This window comes from Equus asinus, chromosome 4 (assembly GCF_041296235.1).
Source record: "Equus asinus isolate D_3611 breed Donkey chromosome 4, EquAss-T2T_v2, whole genome shotgun sequence".
In the NCBI taxonomy this organism is placed as follows: Eukaryota; Metazoa; Chordata; class Mammalia; order Perissodactyla; family Equidae; genus Equus; species Equus asinus.
Genome location: NC_091793.1, coordinates 111,871,673 through 111,897,447, shown reverse-complemented (window position 1 = coordinate 111,897,447; position 25,775 = coordinate 111,871,673). Strand labels below are relative to the sequence as shown.

At 41.4% G+C, this 25,775-nt stretch overlaps 1 protein-coding gene across 14 annotated transcripts in view; it reads right to left on the bottom strand.

Annotated features, from left to right (window-relative positions):
* Positions 1 to 25,775, bottom strand: part of RAPGEF4 (Rap guanine nucleotide exchange factor 4) — a 299,972-nt gene that overhangs the window by 125,626 nt on the left and 148,571 nt on the right. For 12 of the 14 annotated variants that reach the window (XM_070508109.1, XM_070508118.1, XM_070508117.1 and 9 more), the window contains 2 exons: positions 9,397 to 9,469; positions 5,104 to 5,123 (listed from right to left, as the gene is read on the bottom strand). In XM_070508109.1, coding sequence (XP_070364210.1) covers positions 5,104 to 5,123; positions 9,397 to 9,469 — 93 coding nt within the window. Of the gene's footprint in view, positions 1 to 710; positions 790 to 902; positions 1,014 to 5,103; positions 5,124 to 9,396; positions 9,470 to 25,775 lie in introns of those variants that run through there. The other 2 variants (XM_070508115.1, XM_070508114.1) reach the window with 2 other exon arrangements.

Below are 25,775 nucleotides of genomic sequence, written 5' to 3'. Positions count from 1 at the left end.
GTGCTAGCAGCCCAGAGTTGCTGGTGATGAACAGAACTGCCTGCAGCAGAGGAAAAAATATTTCTGAAGACAGCAATACAGCTTTGGAACCAGCAGTAGAGTATAGTACGGTACCTTATTATCAACATGACTTTATGTTCCTTGCCCCTGCTGATTGAGGAACTAATTCTCAGCAGCAGAGCCGATAAGGAGCACCCTCACCTCAAGGCTGTGCCATTTTTTTAAAGTGAGACCAAGGAGAAGCTGTTGGCTGGAGAGATCGTGGAATCTGGTTTCTTTCATTATTATTATTTTTAGCCATTAAACACTACCCAGGTTCTCTGTGATATCTTGCCCAAGTCAAATTCTGATTACAGGAGAGATTGAGAGAACAAATTCAAAGCAGGGTTAGATGGTACAACTCAGTGGCAAGCCTAGAAAACCATCAGCATGGCAGCAACATTAAAAAGTTCAACTCCGTAAAAGAAAATTTTAAAATATAGAGAAACCAAAATCAGAACACTGAAACCATCAGCAAATGTAATTCATAGTTATTATAAAAATAATTCTAACATATATTAATGAACCGCCACCCAAATACACCCCAATATGTGCCCTTTCATCAAGCAAACTCATGGCAAGCAGGTCCTGTGAACACTGCTGAGAACATTCAGAGGCAACAAACACGTGGCCTTATTGCCAACAGATGGATCAACTTTTTAGACTCTTACCTGCATTTATTATTTACTGTTTAGATGAAGGACAACTACACATCATCTTAAAAATTCAATCAATATACCACTGCAGAAGCTAGAGAGAGAGACGGCACAGTCAGCTTTTATAACAGAGTAGAGGAACAGATGGAATAAAAAGCAGAAAGAAATTCAACAAGGGTCTTCGACCCCATAAAATGCGTAACTCACAAACACAAAAACAAACATTTCTTGAGAGTCCTGAGAGCTGAAGTCGTCCTTGGCAGCTACGACACAAAGTCCCTGGTGTTTTCCAGGAGGTGGGGCAGAGTAAGCCTTGGCTCACTGAGCTCCACGTTCTAATAGGCCAGCAAAAGAAACGAGTGTTTACACACCACACAGCGCACCGATGGGGCAAGCAACACTGCGAAATCTAATCTTCCCTTGGGCGATAAACAATTTGTCCTTCAAAATCAAAATGAGCAGGCCCCAGATTTTCTGTCTTTAGCGTTTTGTTGGTTTGCTCTCCTGCACAGAGCTTGGCACCCTCACCAGTTCCATACGTTGTTTGAGAGTGGTGGCCGCGCTAGTTACACCATTTCTCTCCCTAGAACAGAGGAACTGGCTGCCGCGGAAACCTGTGAACTCTGGCCAAGATGTCTTGATAAGTTCTGGATGCATATCAGTCATGTTTTAAAGCAAGATTTTAAAAACTGCGCCACAGAAAACTGCTGGTTTGAATTCAGTAGGTGTTCTAAAAGCTAGAGTTGAAAGGTTTTACACGGTTTCATGGGGTTGAGTTTCTTATATTTTAAGTTTGTGTCAGGATACACAATTTCCTTTTTCTTCCTCTGACCTAGAATCATAGTCAATCCATAATGGTAAAATAAGACGTCATCATTTAACTGGTGGAAAATATTCTAAGTTGTTTTCTCTAACTTTGAAAAAGAGCAACAGTAGAGATAAGTTATTATATTCCCTAAAACGTCCTAAAATTCCTAACCTTTTGATCCTAATAGTTACTTGCTTACTATTATTCTGTTGCCTTCTCCTTAAAGAGAATTTCATGAACTGTGTAAATTATTTCTTCACCACTTGCCATTTCAAGCCTTTTGCCTTTATAATAATTTCTAAAGATTATTCTTTATATAAGCGACTCATGATTTTTAAAAGTTTGAGAAACTCCTATTTTATGTAATCTTCTTAAAATGAGCTCTACCAAATAGTTTTATAAGACCCACAAGTTCGCTTGTTATTAATCGCCAGGATCAGTTCTTCTAGTGTTTGGGAAATCTTTGAGCTCTGAATTGATGGCATTTTATAATGGGAAAGTAGTCTTCCATATTCATCAAGAAGCATGCTAATCACACTATCAATATAACATATTCTCAATACTGTAACTGCCTAAAAAATGGGGACCCCAAATGATCCTTTTAGAAACATATGTTTGTAAATCAGAAAATGGGATTATTTTGTAATATCTTCCTGAGTCTATTTTCTGGCTCTTTCAACACTGAGGAAGAAAAGTAGAAACTTCTAAAACTATAAAACCCTATAGCAGTTGCCTCTCAAAGGGATGGAGCACAGTAAGTAACAAAATCTACATAAGTAGCAAAAAATTATAGACCATCTCATTTCTTCAAAGGGCAACTGTAAGATTCAACTCTAAAGCTTTCTTGTAAATGTGATTTTTTAGCTTCTGCGTTAAACATGGTCAGTCAGATACGGCATATACAGAAGATGGAAAAAATACAAATTAAATAGATCAGAGAAGAATTTCTTTATAAACCAACAGCCCCCAACAATCACAACCCTACCAAAACAGTCGACTTGCTTTATTGGCTCCATGTCATTTTTCTAATATTTTAATCAATTATTTTATGGGTTCCAGTATCCTGTGTCACCAAAAGTTAAAGGATGTCCCTATCAATTACACTTAGTAGTAGAACAAATAATCTAGCAGGTTAACTGCCAGCCCACTTGTTTCTATGAAAGTGCAATTTATGAAAGGAAAGGTAAAGCTGGGTCTGGAAATAAAATGTAAGTGGTGAGGCAGCTAAAAACACCACTTACTGACATCTGCATATTTGATTAAAAGTTAAACATGGCGATTCACAATATCACGAGTAGGAGTGGAAAGAGAAAATATTCTTTCCACCAAGAATCTGTTTGGACACTGAAACAATAGTCGAAGTGCTTTTGTTTCAGTCCACAGGCATACTATTGCCATTTAAAACATACAGGGAATGTAATATTGCCCAGTATGTAGTTAAAGAAGGTAAAGGACAAAGGAAAGCATCATAAACAACTTGTCTCTTGTAAAGGAAAAATTTCAATTAACACCACTTTAAGGGTCTTAGGCTTCTTTTTATCTTCCTAGAGCTTCACCTCTACTCATGAATGTCTTTCATCTCATTTGCTTTACTCTGACTGATGGCCTGGGAGCGCTTTCCTAACAGCACGTGGTGACATGACATCCACTCTATTTACTGAGAGAGAAAAAGTGTGCTTTTCTGTTTGCTAGAGAATTTGACAAAGAATGGCTCAAATAAACACAAACAAGCATACACTATGACTAATATTGGGGAGACAGCCTGGCCAACACCCTAAATCTTTCACTGCAACAGGCTGATAACAGCTCACTGTAGCTGACTTTCTGCAAACTTCAAATTGCTATTTTGTCATGAAGTGAGCCACATGGTGACAGCTGGTAGGCTCTCAGCTTAGAACGTTGTGTCTGTCGTCCCACTGCAGGGAGGTCCAACCTAAAGGTCACTGGGGGCCTAAGAAAGACAGAGCTTCCTTTGAAGCTTAGAATATTTTAGACCTCCTAGGGCTTGGCCATTCTGTGTGTGCTCTCCACATCGCTCACAGTCCCTTGATGAGGAAGCATCAGGCCCTTTTATCATCTGTGTTTGGCTAATGATCTGTGTACTATTTGTTGTAGTGTGCTTTGGGACATCCGTGTCCAAAATGGTGACAAGATCAGTTTGTCACTTTAGATACTAAAAGCTGTTACTTTTTTGACTCTCCATGAACCTGATTATCTACAGCTTTACTTAACACAGAAAGGTTTTTTTTTAATAGCAAAAGGTCAATGAAAAGGTTCATTGAGGAAAGGTATTTTAAGGAGAGTGACAAAAGGCAACAGGGCGCTTACTTTATAAAGGGTAGGACATTTTTCAGAGGGAGAAAAAAAGCTAGAAAATGATACAAGGCTTGAGAAAATAATAATTAGAATAATAGTCCTAACATTTACTGAGCTCTACTGTACTATACTTTCCCTAGATTATCTCATTCAATATTCACAATGGCCTTTTAAGGTAGTCACAAGTAACATTCACATTTTAAAGACGAGGCAAGGATGTTTAGAGAAGTCAGGTAGCTTGTGCGAGGCCCCACAGCTAGGAACTGAAATCCTTTGCTGAACTAAGCCCAGTAAAATGTGGGTGTGACATTTGAAGTGACATGGCTAGGTCTTGGATCCAAATTTGCAGCAGTACGGCAGTGGGCCAGAATTCCCAACTAGCCTTTTAAAACTAACATTGTAAAAACAAGAAGACCTAAAGAAAGATAGAGTCAGATCTCTGAGAAGGGATATAGAAGTCATCTGAATTTAATTAAGATGATACCTCTGCCCACAGACACAGGACCAAAAGCAGGGAAAGGAGAGGGTGACAATTCTGTGGCATTGTCACTTGGGTACAGCAATCAAGGAACATAATGACAGGGTGATACATCTGAGAGCCACCAGGCACCGCTTCACATGAATCACTACATACTTCCACCATTAACCCTTCCATGTTACGTCTAAATTTGGATTCCAGTTAATATAATTAATATCACTATTATTAGTTGCATGCAAAGATGATGCCACTACATCAGTACTCTCCTTAGAATGCCGTTGGGCACTGGTTCTTAGTGAAAGGTTTGTCCTAAACCTTCTATTCCCTTACCTGTTTTCCCTAAACAATCATGTCAATTAACTATTTTTGGCTTCCAAAGAGAAATATTGACTTTATTGCACTTGGATACAATTCAGCAAATTCATCAACTGACCTTGAATTTCATATTTTGTATTCCTACTAAGGAAAAACAACTAATTTTCTATATGCTGTTAAACAAATGATTTATTCTACTGCCATGTATACATCATGGGAAAAAGAAAACCTTAGCAATGTACTGTTTGCCCCCGGAATAATCTTTCTTCAGCCAAGTTAATATCAAGGACATGTGACAACGATGTCACAGCAATCAACCTTCTCCCCTTTATATTTCAAAGTGACTCACCGAAGATGCCAGAATAAGATTAGAAAAATATTTATTGCTCTGCTGAATGTGGATAAAGAAATTTCTTTGCTGATAGGTTACCATGATTATTTTTTACCTTATGACAGTTTTTAGGAGCGAGGCAGAAAGAGGAGCTACTCACATTCTCCTTGTCAGGAATCCCTAGAAGAGGAAAAAGAGAGAGAGATCATGAATTGTAAGATCAACCTGCAAAATGGAACTGAAATCCTTTGCTGAATCAAACCAAGTAAAATTTTGGTGTTTTCAATTTGTGTTCCCATGAAAACTTACATAATGCTACTTAGAAAAATAGCAGCATCTATCAAAATCTGTAACCCAAATAAAGCAACAAATCAGGAGCAGGGCTGTGTGCCAGGCAACAAAATGTCACACTTGTTTTGCTTTTCTACCATATTCTTTACTTTCCCAGAGGTACAAATTCATCCCTAGTTCATTTACATCACGTGAGCAACCAACTCCTCTGTCTTGGAGACCAGAACCCTCAGAATTTGGACACACACATCAACTCTTAAGTTGCACATACTGTATTTTTACCTTTTCAAATCACCTTGCACTTCTCCACGTGCAAGTTGTACAGAAAACCCACCAGAACACAACTTCCATTTGGGGCAAAGCAAACTCCTGCTGCCTCCAAGTCGGGTCTGAGCGTGGCAGTGGCTATTTCCAGGGGTATCCCCGTTTTCTTAGTGAAAAAGTTACTCATTCATCCATTCACTCATTTGTTCATTCATTTACAAACATTTCATGAGCATCTACTACAGGCAGGCCCCAGTCCCTTGCATCTCCTTTGGGGCTGCTACTCTGACTGACATGGTAAGCCATACTGGGAGGTCCACAGCCCCAGCAGAGTTTAACGCCCCCAGTATAGGGGGCACAAGTGATCTTATATTGAGGAGACAGAAGCACAAGTGGTTTTTACGTGTAGCTTGCACCTAGCTTTGAACCACTGGGGCAGTGTGAGGTGGTTTGCAATGTAAAAATATATGCGTCCAAATTCTGAATAAACAGAACATCCTGTGTTTAATGAGGGCTACACAGATTTACAATATTGGCATTAAAAGCACTGAGTGCCCATCCTAATAGGCAGCAATATAGTACACAGGAGGAGTAAGAATGGAAGAGACTATTTGGAAACATTCCCTAATTAAACTTCGACCTCCAAACTGGGATGGCAAGCACCAGGATATGAAAGCTCCGGCAGGAAGTAGGGGGATAGAGAGGGTTGCCACCTCAAACAGAGAGTATTAATGGGCATGTTTTCCATCACTTCCCAGGTCTGTCAGAAAGAGTAAGGGTGGATAATGTCAGCACTCTGAAACTCGTCTTGAATCCATCCGTTCATCCATCCATCCATCCATCCATTTATCTATCCATTCATCCATTCATCCATCCATCCATCTATCCATCCATCCATTCATCCATCCTCCCATCTATCCATCCATTTATCTATCCATTCATCCATCCATCTATCTATCTATCCTTCCATCCATCCATCCATCCATCCATCTATCCGTCCATCCATCCATCTATCTATTCATCCATCGAGTCATCCATTTATTCAACAACCATTTGAATGGACTGGAGTTGATTAAATGAGGAGATACAGAGATGTAACAGGAGCTTACTTTTCTAGAAGGTTTAATAAGAAAAATACATAGTTGCACAAATCACTATATCGAAATGGCTGGAAATTAGGGTATCTGCAGAGAAATAATACTGAAAAGGTGATTTGGGGCCATCCAGGAACTTGAAAGTTGGGTTAAGGCATTAGCAATCTTGGAATTTCACCTTCCATGGCAGGCAATGGACAATCATTAAAAAGTGTTTTGAGCAACAGAGTGATATGATCAGGAAAAAAGAGGGAAGGTACTGTTCAAAATTAGAAAACATTTAAGACATAAAAACCAGATGCAACAGCATGGTCCTTGATTGAAGTTCAGTTTAAGCAATCAGCTACAAAGACATTCAGTTGGGGAAATCTGAATATGGACTGAGTAGTGGATGTTATTAAGGAAAATCCTACCAGTTATTAGGTGTGATAATGGTGTTGTTGTTTTGCATGGGAAAGTCTGTATTTTCAAAATATCTGCTTAAGTATTTGGGGTGAAATATGCATACATGATTAGAAGGAGGAAATATGGCAAAATATTAATATTAAAATACATATTGTTATTAATAATAAAGTCATTTAAGTAGTAAAATTTTAATATTAATTAAATTGAAGTGATGAAAATAGTGGGTATTAACCGTATCATTCTGTATGTTTGAAATTTTTCACAAGTAAAAAGTAGATTAAAAAAGGTTCCGTGTAAGTCAGGTGTAGGGTAGACCAAGGGTGGGGTACTGAAGGTTCAGAGCCAGTTGAGCTATTTTTGCCCTCAGGTCAAGAATGTTGAGGCCCTCAGCCAGGTGGCTGCAGAGGAAACAGACAGGAAAGAATACAAACACCATGAAGGAAGGAGGAAGGGATGGACAAGTGATTCACCTGGGCAGGTGGAGGTGAGAGAAAGGAGGACTCCAAAATGGTTGAGGTTTAGGGCCCGGTAGGGAGAAGAACAGTGGAGTTATCAACAGAAAGACACTTTCAGCAGGAGGGGCCGGTTTGGGGACAATCAGGATGTGTTCCGTCACTGACATTTTGAACTTCAGACGCCAGCGGGACATCCAGGTGGAAAGAGAACCAGCAGACATTTGGAAAGCTAGGCTGCCCTTTGGAGGAATCAAACAGAACTATTGGTTCAGAAAGTAGGTGTATCAATGGCAAGAAAGGATGAAATGGTTGAGGGGAAAGTAGAGAGGAAAACAGCCAAGGCTGGACTCTTGGGTAATATCCAAACTTTTGGGTGAGAGGAAGAAGTACCTGTGAAAGAGACAAGAACACAAGTGGCCAGAGAGATAGGAGAAAACCAGGGTAATGCAGCAGAGCCCAGGAACCAAGGGAGAATGGAGTCTGAACATGGACAGTCTTATTCAAAGTCAGAGAGAATGCGGAATGATTGAGTCTGGTTATTGGTTGATCACTGGAGAGTATAGATGGTTTAAGTCAAGAGGTATGGGGCAGAAGCAGATGCTGAGGGGTCAAAGGGTGACTGGTGGTGAGGAAATAATAGCTGACATCATTTGAGTGCTTATTATATGCCTGGCACCCTTCTAAACACATGACATGTTTTGCTTCATTCAAGCAGCGCAACAATCCTGTGAGGAAACCGAGTCCCAGAGAGACGAAGTGCCTTGCCAAAAGTCACAGCTAGGAGTCAGCACAGCTAGAATTTCAGCTCAGGTACTCTTTATGAGCCAGTCATCCCTAGATCAGCCAGAGGAGAGAAATCAAGAACAGGGAAGGAAAGGATAGGAAAGAAAGACCTGCCTTCCTTCCCTCCCTCCAGGACAGAAGAGAAACAGAGAGAGAGAGAGAGAGGGAGAGGGAGGGAGGGAGAGAGAAAGAGAGAGAGAGAGAGTGTGTGAGCAGAGGCTGCAAAGAAATTGTGAACAGGAGGGAAGGAAGGTGAGGAAGCTCACCTAAGATCTAAGATCTTGGACAAGCATGGCAGAGGGTCACCTGTAGAGAGTGACAAATCTGGGAGAGTGGAATTCAAGGAGCTAGGAAGAGGATTTGCAGGGTGACCCATTGACTGCAGATGCCTGGAGTGGAAGTACTGCTCGATCCATCACTGTGTCTAGTTGTCGAAGTGCTCCAGCTTCAAAAACACAGTCCTTGGAACCTTGTCATACATACACATACAAGAGCCAAAAACGGGACTCAGAGCTACAAGGTGCGCCTCCTAGGGACGGTAGTGAGGGCTAAACAGCTGCTCCCGACACCCACAGACAGATAAGCAGACTCAGGACCCAGAACTCCTTTGAGTCTAGCAGGCACCCACCCACTAGAAAAGAGAATCACAGACAAAAACTTCCCTTCTTTTATGAACAGCCAGAGACTGGTCTCTTATAAAAGGCCTGGAATTCGAAGGGGCCATGATTTACAAAGAAGAAATAATGCCTCATGCTGCTTCTCTCCTTGACTAATAGCGCCAAAATAAGCAAGCAGTGGGGCCCTCAGGTGTCTAGAGGTGACCAAGACATGGTTCACGAACCCCATTTTTCAAAGAGTACAGGAAACGACACAAGATTTCACTATAAAATGAAGATATTTTAAGAAAGTATTCCAAGTAGGCTGAAGTTTCAAGTGGCAGCAGAGGACAGCTCCCTCTATCAGCTAAGACCACAAAATAAGACTGTATTGATATATACATATTTTTAAATAACTCGAGTGTTGGCTGGCAAGTCTGTCTAACCACAAAAGAGCCTGGAGATTTTCGCTGTCAAGCTGGCATAGGACATATTTTTTTGTCACATGAAAACGCACACCACACAACAAATTTTTAGATACAAAATGTTCCCATTTTTCACTTACTGTCATTGTTAGAGCTCGTTTCCATAACACCATAAGGAGGAGCCAGAAGTCCTGCCATGTACTGTCGATATTTCTGAAAGACAAGATTGTAAACTCAGTGCACAGATATTTACTCACTTTGAGCATTCATTTATTTACACGTTAAAAAGCAGAAACACTGGGTGTCAGGAAGCATTGGAGTCTCGTATTTATAGAGCCATGAAACGTGCTGTCTGGGATCTGTGGTCTAAAATAAAGATGCTATGTTCAAAATAGGTCTTCCTGGGTAAGACTGAATGTGCCCCTGCCCCGGGAGGGGGGTTCTGTCCCAGCCAGTTCATTTATGCGTTTGTGACTGATTAACCAAATTGCACGGGCTGTTACGCCCCCACCCCTTCTTGCTCCACTTCTCACTCCCGCAGACACGTGCTCAGGCTTTCACAGAGGGAAAAGACTCAGTTTTCATAGATGCAGATACAAGTAAATGTGCCGCCTTCTTAATAGGTGAATGGCACGGAATCAGCTTTCTTTCAGAGGAAAAAGAAATGCATCTCTAGAAAAATGTGTTTTGAAAGAAGCTGATTCCATTTACCTACTTCCTTTTACACTGTACACCTGCCCATTCCGTGACCTGCAAAGAACTTTTAATATGTTGTCAAGTAAAAGAGTTTGGCTTCATTCGGAACTATTTGGATTCCCCTGAATTGTATCCCCCTGACTTTTGGTCCAGGCATGCTTTAAGATCTGGGGCTCAGCGATGTACATTAGCCCCTATAGTCTGTGCTGTTTGGATGGGATAAGGGCTTGGAGAGCATACAGCAATCTGGAGGATCCAACAAGAGGGGTGACATTTACAAAGAATGGGAATGAATATTAGACATCTTCTCTTCTCAGGTGCTAAATACAACCTCCTCCACTCCCAGAATGAAAGCTGGGCAATTTTATTTATTGCCTGATGTCATGTATATTTATGGTTTATAATTAGGGTGACACATAAATGTTAAACAGCATCAAAAGAATCAACACTCTACAATGTGCTTGTGGGTTACACAACTGTCAGCAGAAAGACTTCATCTGTAGCAATGGGCAGCTGGCAGCACGCAGTGTTCGAGCAACCATCTGGCCCATTTGGTAGATCTGAATGGTGTTTGTAATGCAACATTAACGATTTCTCCAAAGAGCCTTCTTTTAGTCAAGATGTGACTAGCTTTTCTTTTTTTTTAATCCTTTTTTCTTCTCAGTCTGAGGCATCTATACTAACACCTGCCTGCAAACATTAAAAATCATGATTTTCTCTGCCTCTGAGTTAACTAATCACTCACACATACCCACGGGACCCATCTTCCTCCCTGAATTCCTGACATTTCCTTTGACAACTTCCCAATTCTGATTCTCTTCTTTCTAATGACACCATCTACTCTCTTCCTCACGAGAGAGCATGGATTAAGCACATTTCTGGGCATCATATCATGCTGGACTCTGAACAAAGCAGGCTCAGAGAGAGCAGACGGGGACTGGGTTAGGTTCTAAAAAGGTTTTGTGACCCCCACAGCCTTCTGAGTTATTCCTCTTCCTGTTAGCAATTCCCTACCGGGCTCCTAAAAGCAACAATCCATGTTAAACAAAAGGAGCCATTTTGCTTTGCTTAGAAATGGTGCTTGGACACAGCGGATGTTCTTTGTCTCAGGCACCTCAACGTCAATGGCCATGGACTCTTCGAAGCACCTTCCTGAGCCCTACATAAATGAGACTTCGCCTTCCTTAACTTCACAGCACTTGGTCTGTTGCTCACTCACGGAGCACATCATCGGGGCCCCTGCTTTTGGGAACAAAAAATAGAGCAGCCCTTTGGGGAGCAGAGTGTGGGCTGGATTTCAGGATGGGTATGGACTGAACACCTACTATGTGCAGACAATGTCCTAGGCTCTGAGCTCACTGCAGAGAACAAGCAGACAAGGCCTCTTGCACTTGTGAAGTGTCTATCTCCTGCAACATAGGGCACCACGGCTTGCACACAGTATAAACTTACTACTCATCTGTTGAATTTTAGAATGTTTATGGAAAATTTCAAACGTATATAAAAATAGAATACCACATACCTAACGTCCAGCCTCAATAATTATTAACTCATGACCAACATTATTTCATCTACACTCCCATCCACTTGCCCCTTCCAGAATTATTTTGAAGCAAATTCCAGATATCATATCATTTAACCCATAAATATTTCAGTTGTTGCTGTTACGTGCCATCAAGTCAGCTCTGACTCCTGGCGACCCTCTGAATGAGTGACGGCCACAATGCTCCGACCTCAGCAGCCCTCCTCAGCTCCTGTAGACTCATGCCCATGGCTTCCTTTATGCAGTCAATCCATCTCACATTTCATCTTCCTCTTTTCCTGTTGCTGTCTACTTTTCCCAGCGTTATTGTCTTTTCCAAAGAATCCTGTCTTCTCACGATGTGCCCAAAGCAGGAGAGCCCTGGTTTTATCATTTTTGGCTCCAGCGATAGTTCAGGTTTAATCTGCTCTAGGACCCACGTGTTCATCGTTCTGGCAGGCCAGGGTATCTGCAGAGCTTTCCTCCAGTACCATATTCCAAATGAATCAACTTTTTTCCTGTCAGCCTTCTTCACTCTCCAGCTTTCGTTCCCGTTCATAGTAATTGCGCATACGAGAGTGTGGGTAATCTTGGCCTTGGTGTCTCATGATGCTTCCTTATACTTGACGATCTTTCCTAAAACTTCCATTGCTGCCGTTCCCAGTCTCAGTCTTCTCTTGATTTCTTGACTGAAGACTCCACTTAAATTGATGACTGAACCAAGGTAAACCTTTAGCAATTTCAGAGTCTTCACCGTCTATGGCAAAGTTGTGGAGTTCTTCCGTAGTCATGATTTCGGTCTTCTTGATGTTGAAATGCTGCCCCGCTTTGGCACTTTCTTCTCTCCCTTCTGTCAGACGTCGTTTCCAGTCATTGCTGCTTTCTGCCAGTAAGATGCTGTCACCTGTATACCTTAGATAGGAATCTCTAAAAGGCAAGGACTCTTTCTTTTTTTTTTTCACACAAAACCACTCTACCACCATCACAACTAAGAAATGTAACAACATCTCCATAATATCCAGTCGACGTTCAAATTTCTGTTGCACAAATGTCCCTGCTGAATTGAATTTGAAAAGTACTTTATTTAATAAGACAATATTGGTTTGAGTATAACAACTTTTGCTATAGCGGAGACTACAAAAACATGGTTCAAGTATTTATACCTATAAATAAAAAGTCAAGCTTTTCAAACATTTTTTAATAAACAGTCACTAAAGCAGGAAAATTGATTTCTTATGTAGCACCCTGCAGAGCACGCTATATTAATTAGGATAAAAACAGCTAACTGGAATAAAACCTGTAACAGAAAATTGAGATTCCAACATTATTTACATACTGCTTGATCTTTGGGCAGCATTTCATCTTCCAAGCACCAGTTAAAAAGCAGTCTATAAAAGAATATATCACAGGAAAAGATGCTGACCTCACTCATGACAGAAAAGCACCTTAAAACTATAGTGCAATACCATTTTTCACTTGTCAGATTTGGCAAAGTTTCAAAAGTTTGTTGGGGGCTGGCCCGGTGGCATAGTGGTTAAGTTCACATGCTCCACTTTGGCGGCCCACGGTTCAAGTTCACAGGTTTGGATCCTGGGCATGGACCTAGCACTGCTCATCAAGCTATGCTGTAGTGACATTCCACAAAAAATAGAGGAAGATTGGCACAGATGTTAGCTTAGCAACAATCTTCCTCAAGCAAAAAGAGGAAGATTGGCAACAGATGTTAGCTCAGGGCCAATCTTCCTCACACACACAAAAAAGTCTGCTAACAGACTATTGGTGAGAGTGGGGAAAACAGGTTCTCTCATACACTGTTTATGGAAGTATAAAACGATACAACCTCAGTGGAAGGCAATTTGGAAGTATCTATTACATTTTAAAATGTGTATTTCCTTTAATTGAGCAAGGAACCTCCCTTACAGGGAAGAAGTAGAGCCTCCTGAATTACCTGAATACATATGCAAACGTGTATATGTTTGTAATAGCAAACGAAACAACAACAATAACAAACAGCAAGTAATCCAAATGTCTACAAGTAGGTGACATTTGGGTTACTTTCAGATAAGCAGATGAAGATGAGTGCTTTCCTGATAAACAGGTTATGTTGGAATATTATACAGCCATGAAAAAGAAAGAAGCAGCACTACGTGTGCCGGTATGGAATGATCTCCACATATACTGTTAAATTTTAAATAACCAACTACAGCACTGTGTGTAGAGTATGCCATCATTTGGTGGGGATCAAAGAACAAACGTGTGTATGCAAATGTTCAAAAAGATTTGTAAATGTACAGACTATCTCTGGACGTATACACAAGGAACAAAGACTGCCTCTGGGAGAGAGACCTGGCTTGTGAGGCTTAAGTGGGAGAGAGACTTAGTTTTCACTCTTCTTCCTTGGGTGAGTCAACACTGAGGCCCCATGGGATCACTCACTGTGTCTGTCTGCCCAGGAGCTGGACTGGCAAGGATGGCCTGCAGTGGCCTTCAGTATCAATCATCAGGGTGTATGTGGCGCCTGGCAGCAAGGGATAATGACAGCAGTGGAATGAGCAGACACCCTTCTCTCTTAGTTTACCATGTGGAGGTGGGAGTGATTCCCTTTGACTATAAAGTCCTGCAGAGGTGAGGGAAATCGGAGAGTTTAGACACCAGGCTCCCTGCAATAGGGCTTACCGGCACTAAAGTGATGAACCGAAAAACGAGAGGTGACTGTAAGGAAACCTAGATTGTGGAGCAGCTCATACCTTCATGGAAGTTTAAAAGCCACTTCAAGCTTTCTGAGAAACAGAATAAAGCCAAAGGGAACTAATGAAGGCCATGCTTCATAAGGCTCTGCGTGAAAGTCAGCACAAGGCCAGCTTAAACCCGAGGTCGGCAGTTTTTCAGAGGGGACCCAGCACATTTTATGGTGGTCCCTCCATGTCACCCCCACACACCTCCCATACCCCAGCAGCTGGGGTGCACAGTGACCTGGCTGAGTCCCTTGACGATGTTCTCTTTGGGGTCCTGCTTGACCTCCCCCTGCAAAGCCTTTCCCTGGATCCCAACACACTCTGACACCTCCAAAGCTTCAATGGCCTCACTCAATCGTTTTTAAATCTCCACAGGCAGTCGGGAAACAGCCAGGTCTGTCACTGCTGCAGACACTGCTCCACACCATGAAGGACCTGGCTGGAGCGATCCTCAGCATCCCCGCTCCCTAGCCCTCCGGGGGCTCTGAGGGCACTTAGGAAATCCGCTGTTCATAGGATAAGAAAACCACCAGGGCCTCCAAGGGGCTTAGAAGAATTTGGCAGGCATCGTTCCTAGGATCCCCTCCTGGCTTTGTCACTAATCAGCTGGGTCCCCTCATACAAGTCCTCCGAGCTCTCTGGCTTCAGTCTCCACGTCCATCAAATGGGCGCTCTGAATTCAATCCAATGTTCGTAAACCTCGTTCTGCAGAACCTTGGGTGCCCTGGAGGACCCTCAGGCAAGGGCATCATGCGAGCAGAGCCTTCAGCCCCTGAGGCAAGTAGTGTCTTCAGTTTTATGTTTTATAAACTAGGGTTCCAAGAGCAATTTCATTTGAAAGATGACTTTTGCTTCTAAAAAGTAAAAGTTTACAAACCACAAGATTAAATAATCTCCAAACTTCCAGCCAGACAGATGCCACTCAAAGATTCCCATGAAGAAGCAACAGAGACCAATTTGGGATTTGTCTAGGAAGCATCAGGGATGCTCCTCTCTGCTAGGAAGACTTCTATGATTCTGGACTGGCCAAGAGACAGGTTACTCTGTACCTGGAAGGTGTATCAACAGAACTGGTACTAAGAATTTAACTGAGATGCACCACAGTGCAATGCTGACCTTCTCAACATTGAGACGCCCGCGTGCAGACCCCCAGTGTGGCATCCAGCAGGGCAGGAGGGGATGTGAGAGGGGTTAACAGGAGCTCTTCCTGGAGCTTAAATTTTCTTCTCTGTCATGCAGTTTAAAGGATTATTTTTATACTTTTATATTATGGAGTAGAAAGCCAAATTTGCATAAATTTTAAAGATTAAAGCGCGAGACTTCAAAGAAATTTTGAGCTTGCTGCTGGCTACTTCTAGCTACAAAGGGTCTAGACCCCGGGCATTATGTATTGATTTCCTCTGCATTCAGGGAACTTCAGTGGGAAAAAACCAAGAACCTCTGATGTTATGGAAAGTATGCAGACATTGAAATCAAACAGAACGGGGTCTTAACTCTGATTCTGCCACAAGCTACTCGTGTGAGCTTGAGTAACTTACTGTTTCCTGGTTAAGGAACCTGGGATAACAACATCCATCTTTCAGGACCATTGCGAGGATGAGAAATAAAATCTATAAAAGTGCCCGGCACATATTAGGCACTTAGTAAATGGTTGCTGATAATAATATTAATAATAATAATAACCAACCAAGGATAAGCAAGACAATCACAGTATATCTGATGATATTTCCCCAGCAGAAAGTCTTCAGTTTTAAGAAAGAACATTCTCTACATCACCACTTCTCATTACCGAGGCTGTTGATATTCACACAATACAAAGACCCCACCATACATCTGCTCACCTGTCTGTTAAAGGGGGCTGGGGAAAAATAGGAATTTAAATAATAGATAATATTAAATAATTCTATAATATACTGCTTATTTTTATATACACCTAATAAGATAGTCCAAGGAGAAAGTGATGGAAAAAGGAAGAGCACAAGAGAGTAAGCCCAGAGATAATTTAACAAAAATAAGTGAAGACTTTCAGCCATCAGAACTGTTGTTTATTAACAGAATCTTTAAAAACATTAATCTGTCAATTACAACTGGCCAGTTTGTAAAGCAGAGTCGGTGCCTGTGGCTCAGAATAGACGGAAGAGGGAAGGTAGTATGAGGGGGAAGGGAACAGAGTATGAAGGGAGGGAAGATACCCATCCCTAAATCAAGACGGAGGTGTGCTACTGGCTATCCTAATGTTTTCTAAGAAGAGAAAAGATGACAGTCTCAGAAAGCTTAAACCTGGTCCATCTCTCAGCCAATTCATTGCCCCCACCAAGGCCACTGAGGAAGGCTGGCTGGAAGGCTGGCAGAGCAACCGCCAGGTGGAGGGGTGTGAGGGTAAGCCCAGCTCTGCTCCACAGCTTTAAGCCCCTAGTTGGGGCTGCTCCTGCCCAGAGCACAGGGCACCTCTCTCTAAGGAGAGTGCAGAAAGGCTCCGTACGACCCAGCTATAGCCCAGGAGTCACAATACATAAGTGGGATGGCGAATGCTGGGGGAGGAGGCATAATAGGGATATGTCACATTCTGAAAGGTCAGTCTCAGTTGCAAAGCAGGATGCACAGAGAATAAAGGCAGGCTGGTAGCTTGAACCCCAGATAGACCCTCTCTGACAAGAGGAAATGGGGTCCCAGCAGGGCAGTACTCCCCACCCTGGAGGTCAAGGTCTTCCTGACACACAACGAGGCCTTTTCTGAGTGTCCTCCAAGCTGCTGCCTGCTGCCAAGGCCTGTCCAGGCTGCCAGCAGGAGCCCCCCCGGGGAGGCCAGTGCAGCACACAACTGTCATCACATTCCTGCCCAGCCGGAAGCAGCCAGGTGGAGTGCTGAGCTTTGGGCACACCCCTACCCAGCAACTGTCCCCTGGGCCCCTCTTCCACCTAGGAGATCATCAGGCTGCAGGGAAAACATAAGCAGTATCCTTAGGCTGGCACATCAGCCCCGGGAAGGCATAAAAACAGGAAGCCACAAGGATGACTGACAGGCATTGCTGCAAACACTTTGGGGCGGGGGGCAGCGTGTGCTCAGAACAGGGATATGCAATGAAAGCCCATGGTGGGCAGTGTCCAGGATTGGGGAAGAATCGAAAAGGACTGTTTTGGGGGTGTGGTGGTATGTCTTACATCTTTACATTACAACTTTATTAGGTTCTCCCAAACTATTAAAGCTGAGTTCATAAAGTGTACTTTCTCTGAAAGCATCCTGATTACATGGTAGAAGAGCTTAGAATAGGGAGACAATGTGTATGCCTCTTTCTTCTGCTTCCTGGCAAGAGTTCTCTCATAACTTCTTTATGATGTGTAACATATGATGTGAAAATGGACATGACATGTTGCTCTAAAATCTCGGAGAGCTAGAGAATTCTTAAACATGTGAGGAGTGGAAATGAAGGGGAAAAGTAAAGCAGTTATAAATGGAAACCTTCAAGCAGAATTTTCCTGTTTATCCTTTTACTGCCATATGTTTGTCTTTTCCCCTAGCACCTCACCAGCAGGACGGAGCTGACCTCTTATGCCAAGTTATTCTTACCATAACAAGCAGCCTCTGGATTCAACACAACTGAAACAAGGGTCACAATATCTGGCTTTGCTGGCTATTAACTACAACAGGGAACACCCCCTGAAAAGCTATCAGACATAAAGGGAAAAAAAAGCCTGCTCTTAAATGGCCCACACAAAAATTCACCTGTTTTGGGAAGCAATCTAAAATCACCAGAAAGAAAGGTGCACAGTCCTTTAGTGAAAAGAGACTCACTTGATAGCCTCTGTACGCATCTCGGTGAGAGGCAAGACATCTCCAGGGACTGAGACATTGGTGGCAGCCATTATTGTGACCTACTACAGGTATGCTGACACAGACGCTGGCCAATGCCATTGGAGTTCTTCCTCTGGCCTGTTAGCCAAGGGGTCTGTCCACCCACCAGAGCACCGATTTCATGCAGCTCAACCAGGGCTGGCAGCCTGCCTTAAGGACTGGCCCTAACCAACAGCAAGCCCTTGGGCAACTTGTGGCCCTCCACAGGTAGGGTGCCTGGAAACTCTGCAGCCAGGTGAGTGGGTCCACCTCTGTGGGGAAGGGCATGTATGAGGAGTGGGCCTGCATTGGTGAAGTATGTGGGGCCTCTATAGTGGGGCAACTGGGTACACTTCAGTGGGTCAGGGCACACATAAGAGGCAGGACTGTGTTGATGGGGTGTGTGGCCCTGTGGGCAGTAGGGCTTGTTAGCTGCAGCAGACTTGTGCTTCTCAAACAGCCACATAGGGGATCAGCCCCACTTTTCAAAGGCTGGAACAATTTGGTGCTCCCATGCCTGGGGCTGGCCCCACTCAGCTGCAATCCTGAAAGAGCTGACAACAGGCTTGCAGGCCAGAGGCCTACAGAATTATAGGCCCCTGAGACTAATAACCAGCCACAATGGGAGCCTACTCACTTAAAAGAAAAACTGCAATAGGAATGTGTTATTAGACCTTGTAGCCAACTGTGTTGGGGCACCCGACACCCAATAATGTGACTGAAGGGTCCATAGCAGCCACACACAGCTGAGCATTACAACCAGCTGGCCAGAGGGAGAGCATAGCCTCCCGGGGCACCTGCAGCAAGAGCAATCCTGCCACAACAGAAGGACACATGTAGCCCACACAGAGGACATTCCTGCAACATTTGGAACTGATCACGAGAGGGAGGCACACTGCTGGACCTCATAAGCCATCTCTTACATAAGGCCACCTCTCGAAGATCAGGAGACATAGGTGACCCACCTAATACATAAATATATGCATGGAGGAAGAGGTAAAATGAGGAAGCAAAGGAATACATTTCAAGTAAGGGAACAGGACAAAAACCCAGAAAAAGAACTAAGTGAAACAGAGATAAACAACCTACCTGACAAAGAGTACAAACTAAGAGTCATAAGTATGCTCACTGATCTTGGGAGAGGAATGGATGAACTCAGTGAGAACTTCAACAAAGAACTGGAAAACATAAAAAAGAACCAATCACAAATAAAGAATACAATACAGGAAATGAAAAATTCACTAGAGGGACTCAATAGCAGAGCAGATGATACAGAAGAATGGATCAGCAAGCTGGATGAAAGACTAGAAGAAATCATCCAAGCTGAACAGATAAAAAAGAATTAAAAAGAACAAGAACAGTCTAAGGGACCTCCGGGACAACATCAAGCACACTAACATTCGTATTATAGGTGTACAAGAAGGAGAAGAGAGAGACAAAGGGGCAGAGAATCTATTTGAAGGCATAATAGCTGAAAATTTTCCTAACCTAAGGAAGGAAACAGACATCCAGGTACAGGAAGCACAGAGAGCACTAAAAAAGATAAACCAAAAGAGAACCACACCAAGACACATAATAATTAAAATGTCAAGAATTAAAGATAAAGAAAGAATCCTAAAAGCTACAAGAGAAAGGCAACAAGTTACATATAAAGGAAACCCCATAAGGCTAACTGACTTCTCAGCAGAAACCTTACAAGCTGGAAGGGAGTAGCACATTATAAAGTGATGGAAGGAAAAAACCTACAGCCAAGAATACTCTACCAAGCAAGGTTATCATTCAGAATGAAAGGAGAGATAAAGAGTTTCCCAGACAAGCAAAAACTAAAGGAGTTTATCACCAAGAATCCAGTCTTACAAGAAATGCTAAAGGGACCTAAGTGAAAAAGAGAAGACCACAAATAGGAATAAGAAAATTATATATATATATATATATATATAAACCAAACCAGTAAAATAACTGGTAAAGGCAAATATACAGCAAAGGTAGCAGATTCAATCACCTATGAAGCTAATATGAAGGTCAACTGACAAAAGTACTAAAATTACCTATTTCCATGATAAGAGGGTAATGGATACACATGCACAGAAAAAGAGGTTGGATATGATATCAAAAACATAAAATGTGGGAGGAGGGGAGTAAAAGAGTAGATCTTTTAGCAAGAGGTCAAACTAAAGAAACCATCAACTTAATATAGATTGCTATACATGTAGGTTATTATATATGAACCTCACACTAATCACAAACCAGAAACCTATAATAAATAGATAAAAAATTAAGAGACAGGAACCCAAACATAATACTAAAGAAAACCATCAAACCATAAGGGAAGAGAGCAAGAGAAGGAGAAAGGAACAGAGAAGAATAACTAAAACACCCAGAAAAAAAGTAACAAAATGTTAGTAAGTACATTCTTATCAAGGGTTGATTGGATAAAAAAACAAGACCCATGTGTATGCTGCATACAAGAGAGACATTTCAGACCTAAAGACTCTCAGAAACTGAAAGTAAAGGGATGGAAAAAGATAATCCATGCAAATGGCAATGAAAAGAAAGCTGGGGTAGCAATAATTACCAGACAAAATAGACTTTACAACAAAAACTGTAACAAGAGACAAAGAAGGGCACTACATAATGATAAAGGGAACAATCCAACAAGAGGCTATAACGCTTGCAAATATCTATGCACCCAACATAGGAGCACCTAAATATATAAAGCAATTATCAAAAGACATAAAAGGAGAAATAAACAATAACACAACAATATTAGGGGACTTTAACACTCCACTTACACCAATGAATACATCATCTAAACAGAAGATCAATAAGATAACATTGGCCTTAAATGACACGTTAGACCAGATGAACTTAGTAGATATATACAGAACATTCCATCCAAAAACTGCAGAATACACATTCTTTTCAAATGCACACGGAACATTCCCCAAGATAGATCACATATTAGGCCACAAATCAGGCCTCAATAAATTTAAGAAGATTGAAATAATTCCAAGCATCTTTTCTGACCACAACTGTATGAAACTAGAAATCAACTACAGGAGGAAAATTGGAAAAACCACAAAGATGTGGAGATTAAACAAAATGCTACTGAACAACGATTGGGTCAATGAAGAAATCAAAGGAGAAATAAAAAAATACCTGAAGACAAAGGAAAATGAAAATACAACATGCCAAAATATATGGGATACAGCAAAAGCAATTCTAAGAGGGAAATGTGTAGCAATACAGGCCTATCTCAACAAACAAGAAAAATCCAAAAGAAAAAATCTAACAGTGGACATAAGGAATTGGAAAAAGAAAAATAAGCAAAGCTCAAAATCAGTAGAAGGAAGAAAATAATAAAAAAATCAGAGCAGAAATAAATGAAACAAAGACGAAAAAATCAATAAAACTAAGAGCTGGTTTTTTGAAAAGATAAACAAAATTGACAAACCTTCAGCAAGACTCACCAGGAAAAAAAGAGAGAAAGATCAAATAAATACAATCAGAAATGAAACGAGGAGAAGTTACAAGGGACACCTCAGAAATACAAAAGATTATAAGAGAATACTATGAAAAGCTATATGCCAATAAATTGGATGATCTAGAAGAAATGAGTAAATTGTTAGAATCATACAACCTTCCAAAACTGAATCAAGAAGAAATAGAGAATTTGAATAGACCAATCACCAGTGAGGAGATCAAAACAGTAATCAAAAACCTCCCAAAAAATAAAAGTCCAGGACCAGACGGCTTCTCTGGTGAATTCTACCAAACATTTAAAGAAGACTTAACACCTATCCTTCTCAAACTCTTCCAAAAAATTGAAGAGGAGGGGAAGCTTCTTACCTCAATCTATGAAGCCAAACTTACCCTGATGCCAAAACCAGACAAGGACAATACAAAAAAAGAAAATGACAAGGCAATATCACTGATGAATATCGATGCAAAAATTCTCAACAAAATACTAGCAAATCAAATACAACAACAGAGTAAAAAGATAGTTTCAGGTTACAAAATCAACATACAAAAATCATTGCATTTCTATACACTAACAATGAAGTAGCAGAAAGAGAAATTAAGAATACAATCCCATTCACAATTCCAACAAAAAAAATAAAACACCTAGGAATAAACTTAAGCGAAGAGGGGAAAGAGACCTGTACACTGAAAACTATGAAACATTGTTGAAAGAAATTAAAGAAGACACAAAGAAATGGAAAGATATTCTGTGCTCTTTGGTTGGAAGAATTAACATAGTTAAAATGTCCATACTTCATAAAGCAATCTATAGATTCAATGCAATCCCTATCAAAGTTCCAACGATTCTTTTCACAGAAATAGAACAAAGAATCCTAAAATTTATATGGAACACAAAACACCCCAAATAGCCAAAGCAATCCTGAGAAAAAAGAACAAAGCTGGAGGTATCACACTCCCTGATTTCAAAATATACTACAAAGCTATAGTAATCAAATAGCATGGTACTGGCACAATAACAGACACACAGATCAACAGAACGGAATCGAGAGCCCAGAAATAAACCCACACATCTACGGACAGCTAATTTTCGACAAGAGAGCCAAGAACATACAACGGGGAAAGGAGAGTCTCTTCAATAAATGGTGTTGGGAAAACTGGACAGTCACGTGCAAAAGAATGAAAGTAGACAATTACCTTACACCATGCACAAATAGTAACTCAAAATGGATTAAAGACTTGCATGTAAGTCCTGAAACCATGAAATGCCTAGAAGAACATACAGGCAGTATGGTCTCTGACATCTGTATAACCAGCATATTTTCAAGTACCATGTCTGACTGGCAAGGGAAACAATGGAAAAAATAAACAAATGGGACTACATCAAACTAAAAAGCTTCTGCACAGCAAAGGAAACTATTAACAAAATGAAGAGACGAGCTAACAATTGGGAAAGGGTATTTACAAACCATACATCTGATAAGGAGTTAATATCCAAAACATATAAAGAACTCATACATCTCAACAACAAAAAAACTAACAAGCCATTAAAAAGTGGGCAAAAGATCTGAACAGACATTTCTCCAAAGAAGATATACAGATGGCCAACAGGTATATGAAAAGATGTTCAGCATCATTAGCTATCAGAGAAATGCAAACCAAAACTACAATGAGGTATCACCTCACTCCAATCAGAATGGCTGTAATTAACAAGACAGGAAACAAGTGTTGGAGAGGATGTGGAGAGAAGGGAACACTCATACACTGTTGGTGGGAATGCAAACTGGTGCAGCCACTATTGAAAACAGTATGGAGATTCTCAAAAAACTAAGAATACAACTACCATACAATCCAGCTGTTCCATGGCTGGGTATTTATCCAAAGAACAAGAAAACATGAATGTGTAAAGATATAAGCACCTGTATGGTCATTGCAGCATTGTTCAGAACAGCCAAAACTTAGAAGTAATCTAGGTGCCCATCAAGGGACGAATGGATAAAGAAGGTATGGTATATATGCACAATGGAATACTACTCAGTCATAAAAAACGATGAAATCTGGCCATTTGTGACAACATGGATGGACCTTGAGGGTATTATGCTAAGTGAAATAAGTCAGAGGGAGAAAGTCAAATACTGTACGATCTCACTCATAAATAGAAGATAAAAACAACAACGAACAAACACACAGAGACAGAGTTTGGAATGGTGGTTACCAGAGGGGAAGAGGGAAGGGAGAAAGGCGAAAGGGGTGATTAGGCACATGTGTGTGGTGACGGATTGCAATTAGTTCTTGGGGGGTGAACATGATGTAATCTCTACAGAAATCAAAATATAATGATGTACACTCAAACTTTATGTAATTTTATAAACCAATGTTACTGCAATAAAAAAATAAAATTAATAATAATAATAAAAAGAGAGAAAGAAGGCCAATCCAGCAGAAGAGTCAGGACAAGAGGGTTGGTAGAGGGGAATAGAGGTCCAAGAAGTGTAGGGGGCACAGGTAAGACCTTGGAGGTCACAATAAGGACTTTGAACATTTACCTAGTGTAACGGGAAGCAGTTTAAGTGGAGAAGTGACAAGAACAGATAAGTGCTTTTTTTTAACTGAAGTAACACTGATTTATAACATTGTATAAATTTCAGGTGTACATCATTATATTTCACCTTCTGCCCTGACTACATCGTGTTCAGCACCAAAAGTCTATCTGCCATGGGTCACTGTACGCCTGTGCCCCCCCCGTGTCCTCCCCCATCCCCACCCCCCTGGTAACCATCAATCTGTTCTCTGTATCTATGTGTGTGTTTGTTTGTTTGTTTACTCAGACATAAAAAAGATGGAATCTTGCCATTTACGACAAAAGGGATGGACATTGAGGGTTTTATACTCAGCGAAACAAGTCAGACAAAGAAAGATAGGTGTTTTTAAAAGTCCGTTCTGACGGCTGCCTGGAGAATGGTTCTGATGGGAAAACAAGAAAGGCATTAGGTCCTTAAGGGGAGGGCAGGCCTGGATGCGACCCCTGGTAAGAGTCTAAACTTGGGGGAATAGGAAGAGAGAGGGGCGTGGAATAGGAGGTGGGAAACACGCTTCATTCCTAGAGGTGAAACATCTCCAACCACATACAGTTACGACACTAAAGCCTCAGATTTCTTATTGAAACACACTCAACACATCTGTACTTTCAACACGACTAAAGGGTTTGGAGATTTTAGGCGCTCACTGCAATGGTTATAATTTAAGCTAGTGCACACTCTGCATATTCGAGTAATTAAATTAGCCAGGAGCTTATCTTAGGGAAACTCAAATTGAGAGCAAGACACACACACAGAGTAGGTCAAAGCTACTTAATTGAAAGTCATAAAATAATTTGCTCTGGAGCTGTTATTGCATAGTAAATCCTCATACCTCTCTTTTTGCTAAGTCTGAACATACTATAGCCCATCTAACGTATAAATTTTATTATGAACGTTGAAAAAGATAGCTGCTCCCTCCTTGTTTATAGTAAAAACAGTTGATTGACATTTTATTTAACCCTAACAGTCTTCAAAGGGTGATGGATATTAAGTATAGTTATTCTGAATTAAAACGATCAAGCCCAGCTCTTATAAAACTAACAGGAATATCAGTAACACATATCATGGAAACAGACAAATTCCAAAAAAGTGCTTGAATATCGATAGTACAGAATTAGGACGCATTGATCATTTAAAAACCTAAAATAAAGGATCATTTCACAAAAAGTAATAGCCCGGGATGTCACCTCATCAGAGCAAACTACCAATATTTTGTTTTTGCTTTCTTGCTCCACAAGGTTCTGCACAAAGGGTCGTAGGCCGAGCAGGAGGGGGATGGTGATTCAGGGGATGCTATGGTCTGGATGTGGCCCCCCAAAATCCATATGCTGAAATCCTAACACCGAAGGTGATGGTATTAGGAGGTGGGGCCTTTGGGAGGTGCCTAAGCACAAGAGTGGAGCCCTCATGAACGAGTCAGTGCTCTTGCAAGAGACCCCACAGAGCTCCCTGGCCCCTTCCTCCATGTGAGGATACAGAAGAGGGCCCTCACCCAACTGTCCTGGTACCCTGACCTCAGACTTTCAGCCTCCAGAACTGTGAGAAATAAATTTTTGCTGTTTATAAGCCACCCAGTCTGTGGTATATTGTTAAAGCAGCTCAAATGACCAAGACAAAGAAGTAGGAAGACTTTCCTGGCCCAGACAGATATCTGAACTTCCCACTTGAGAGACATT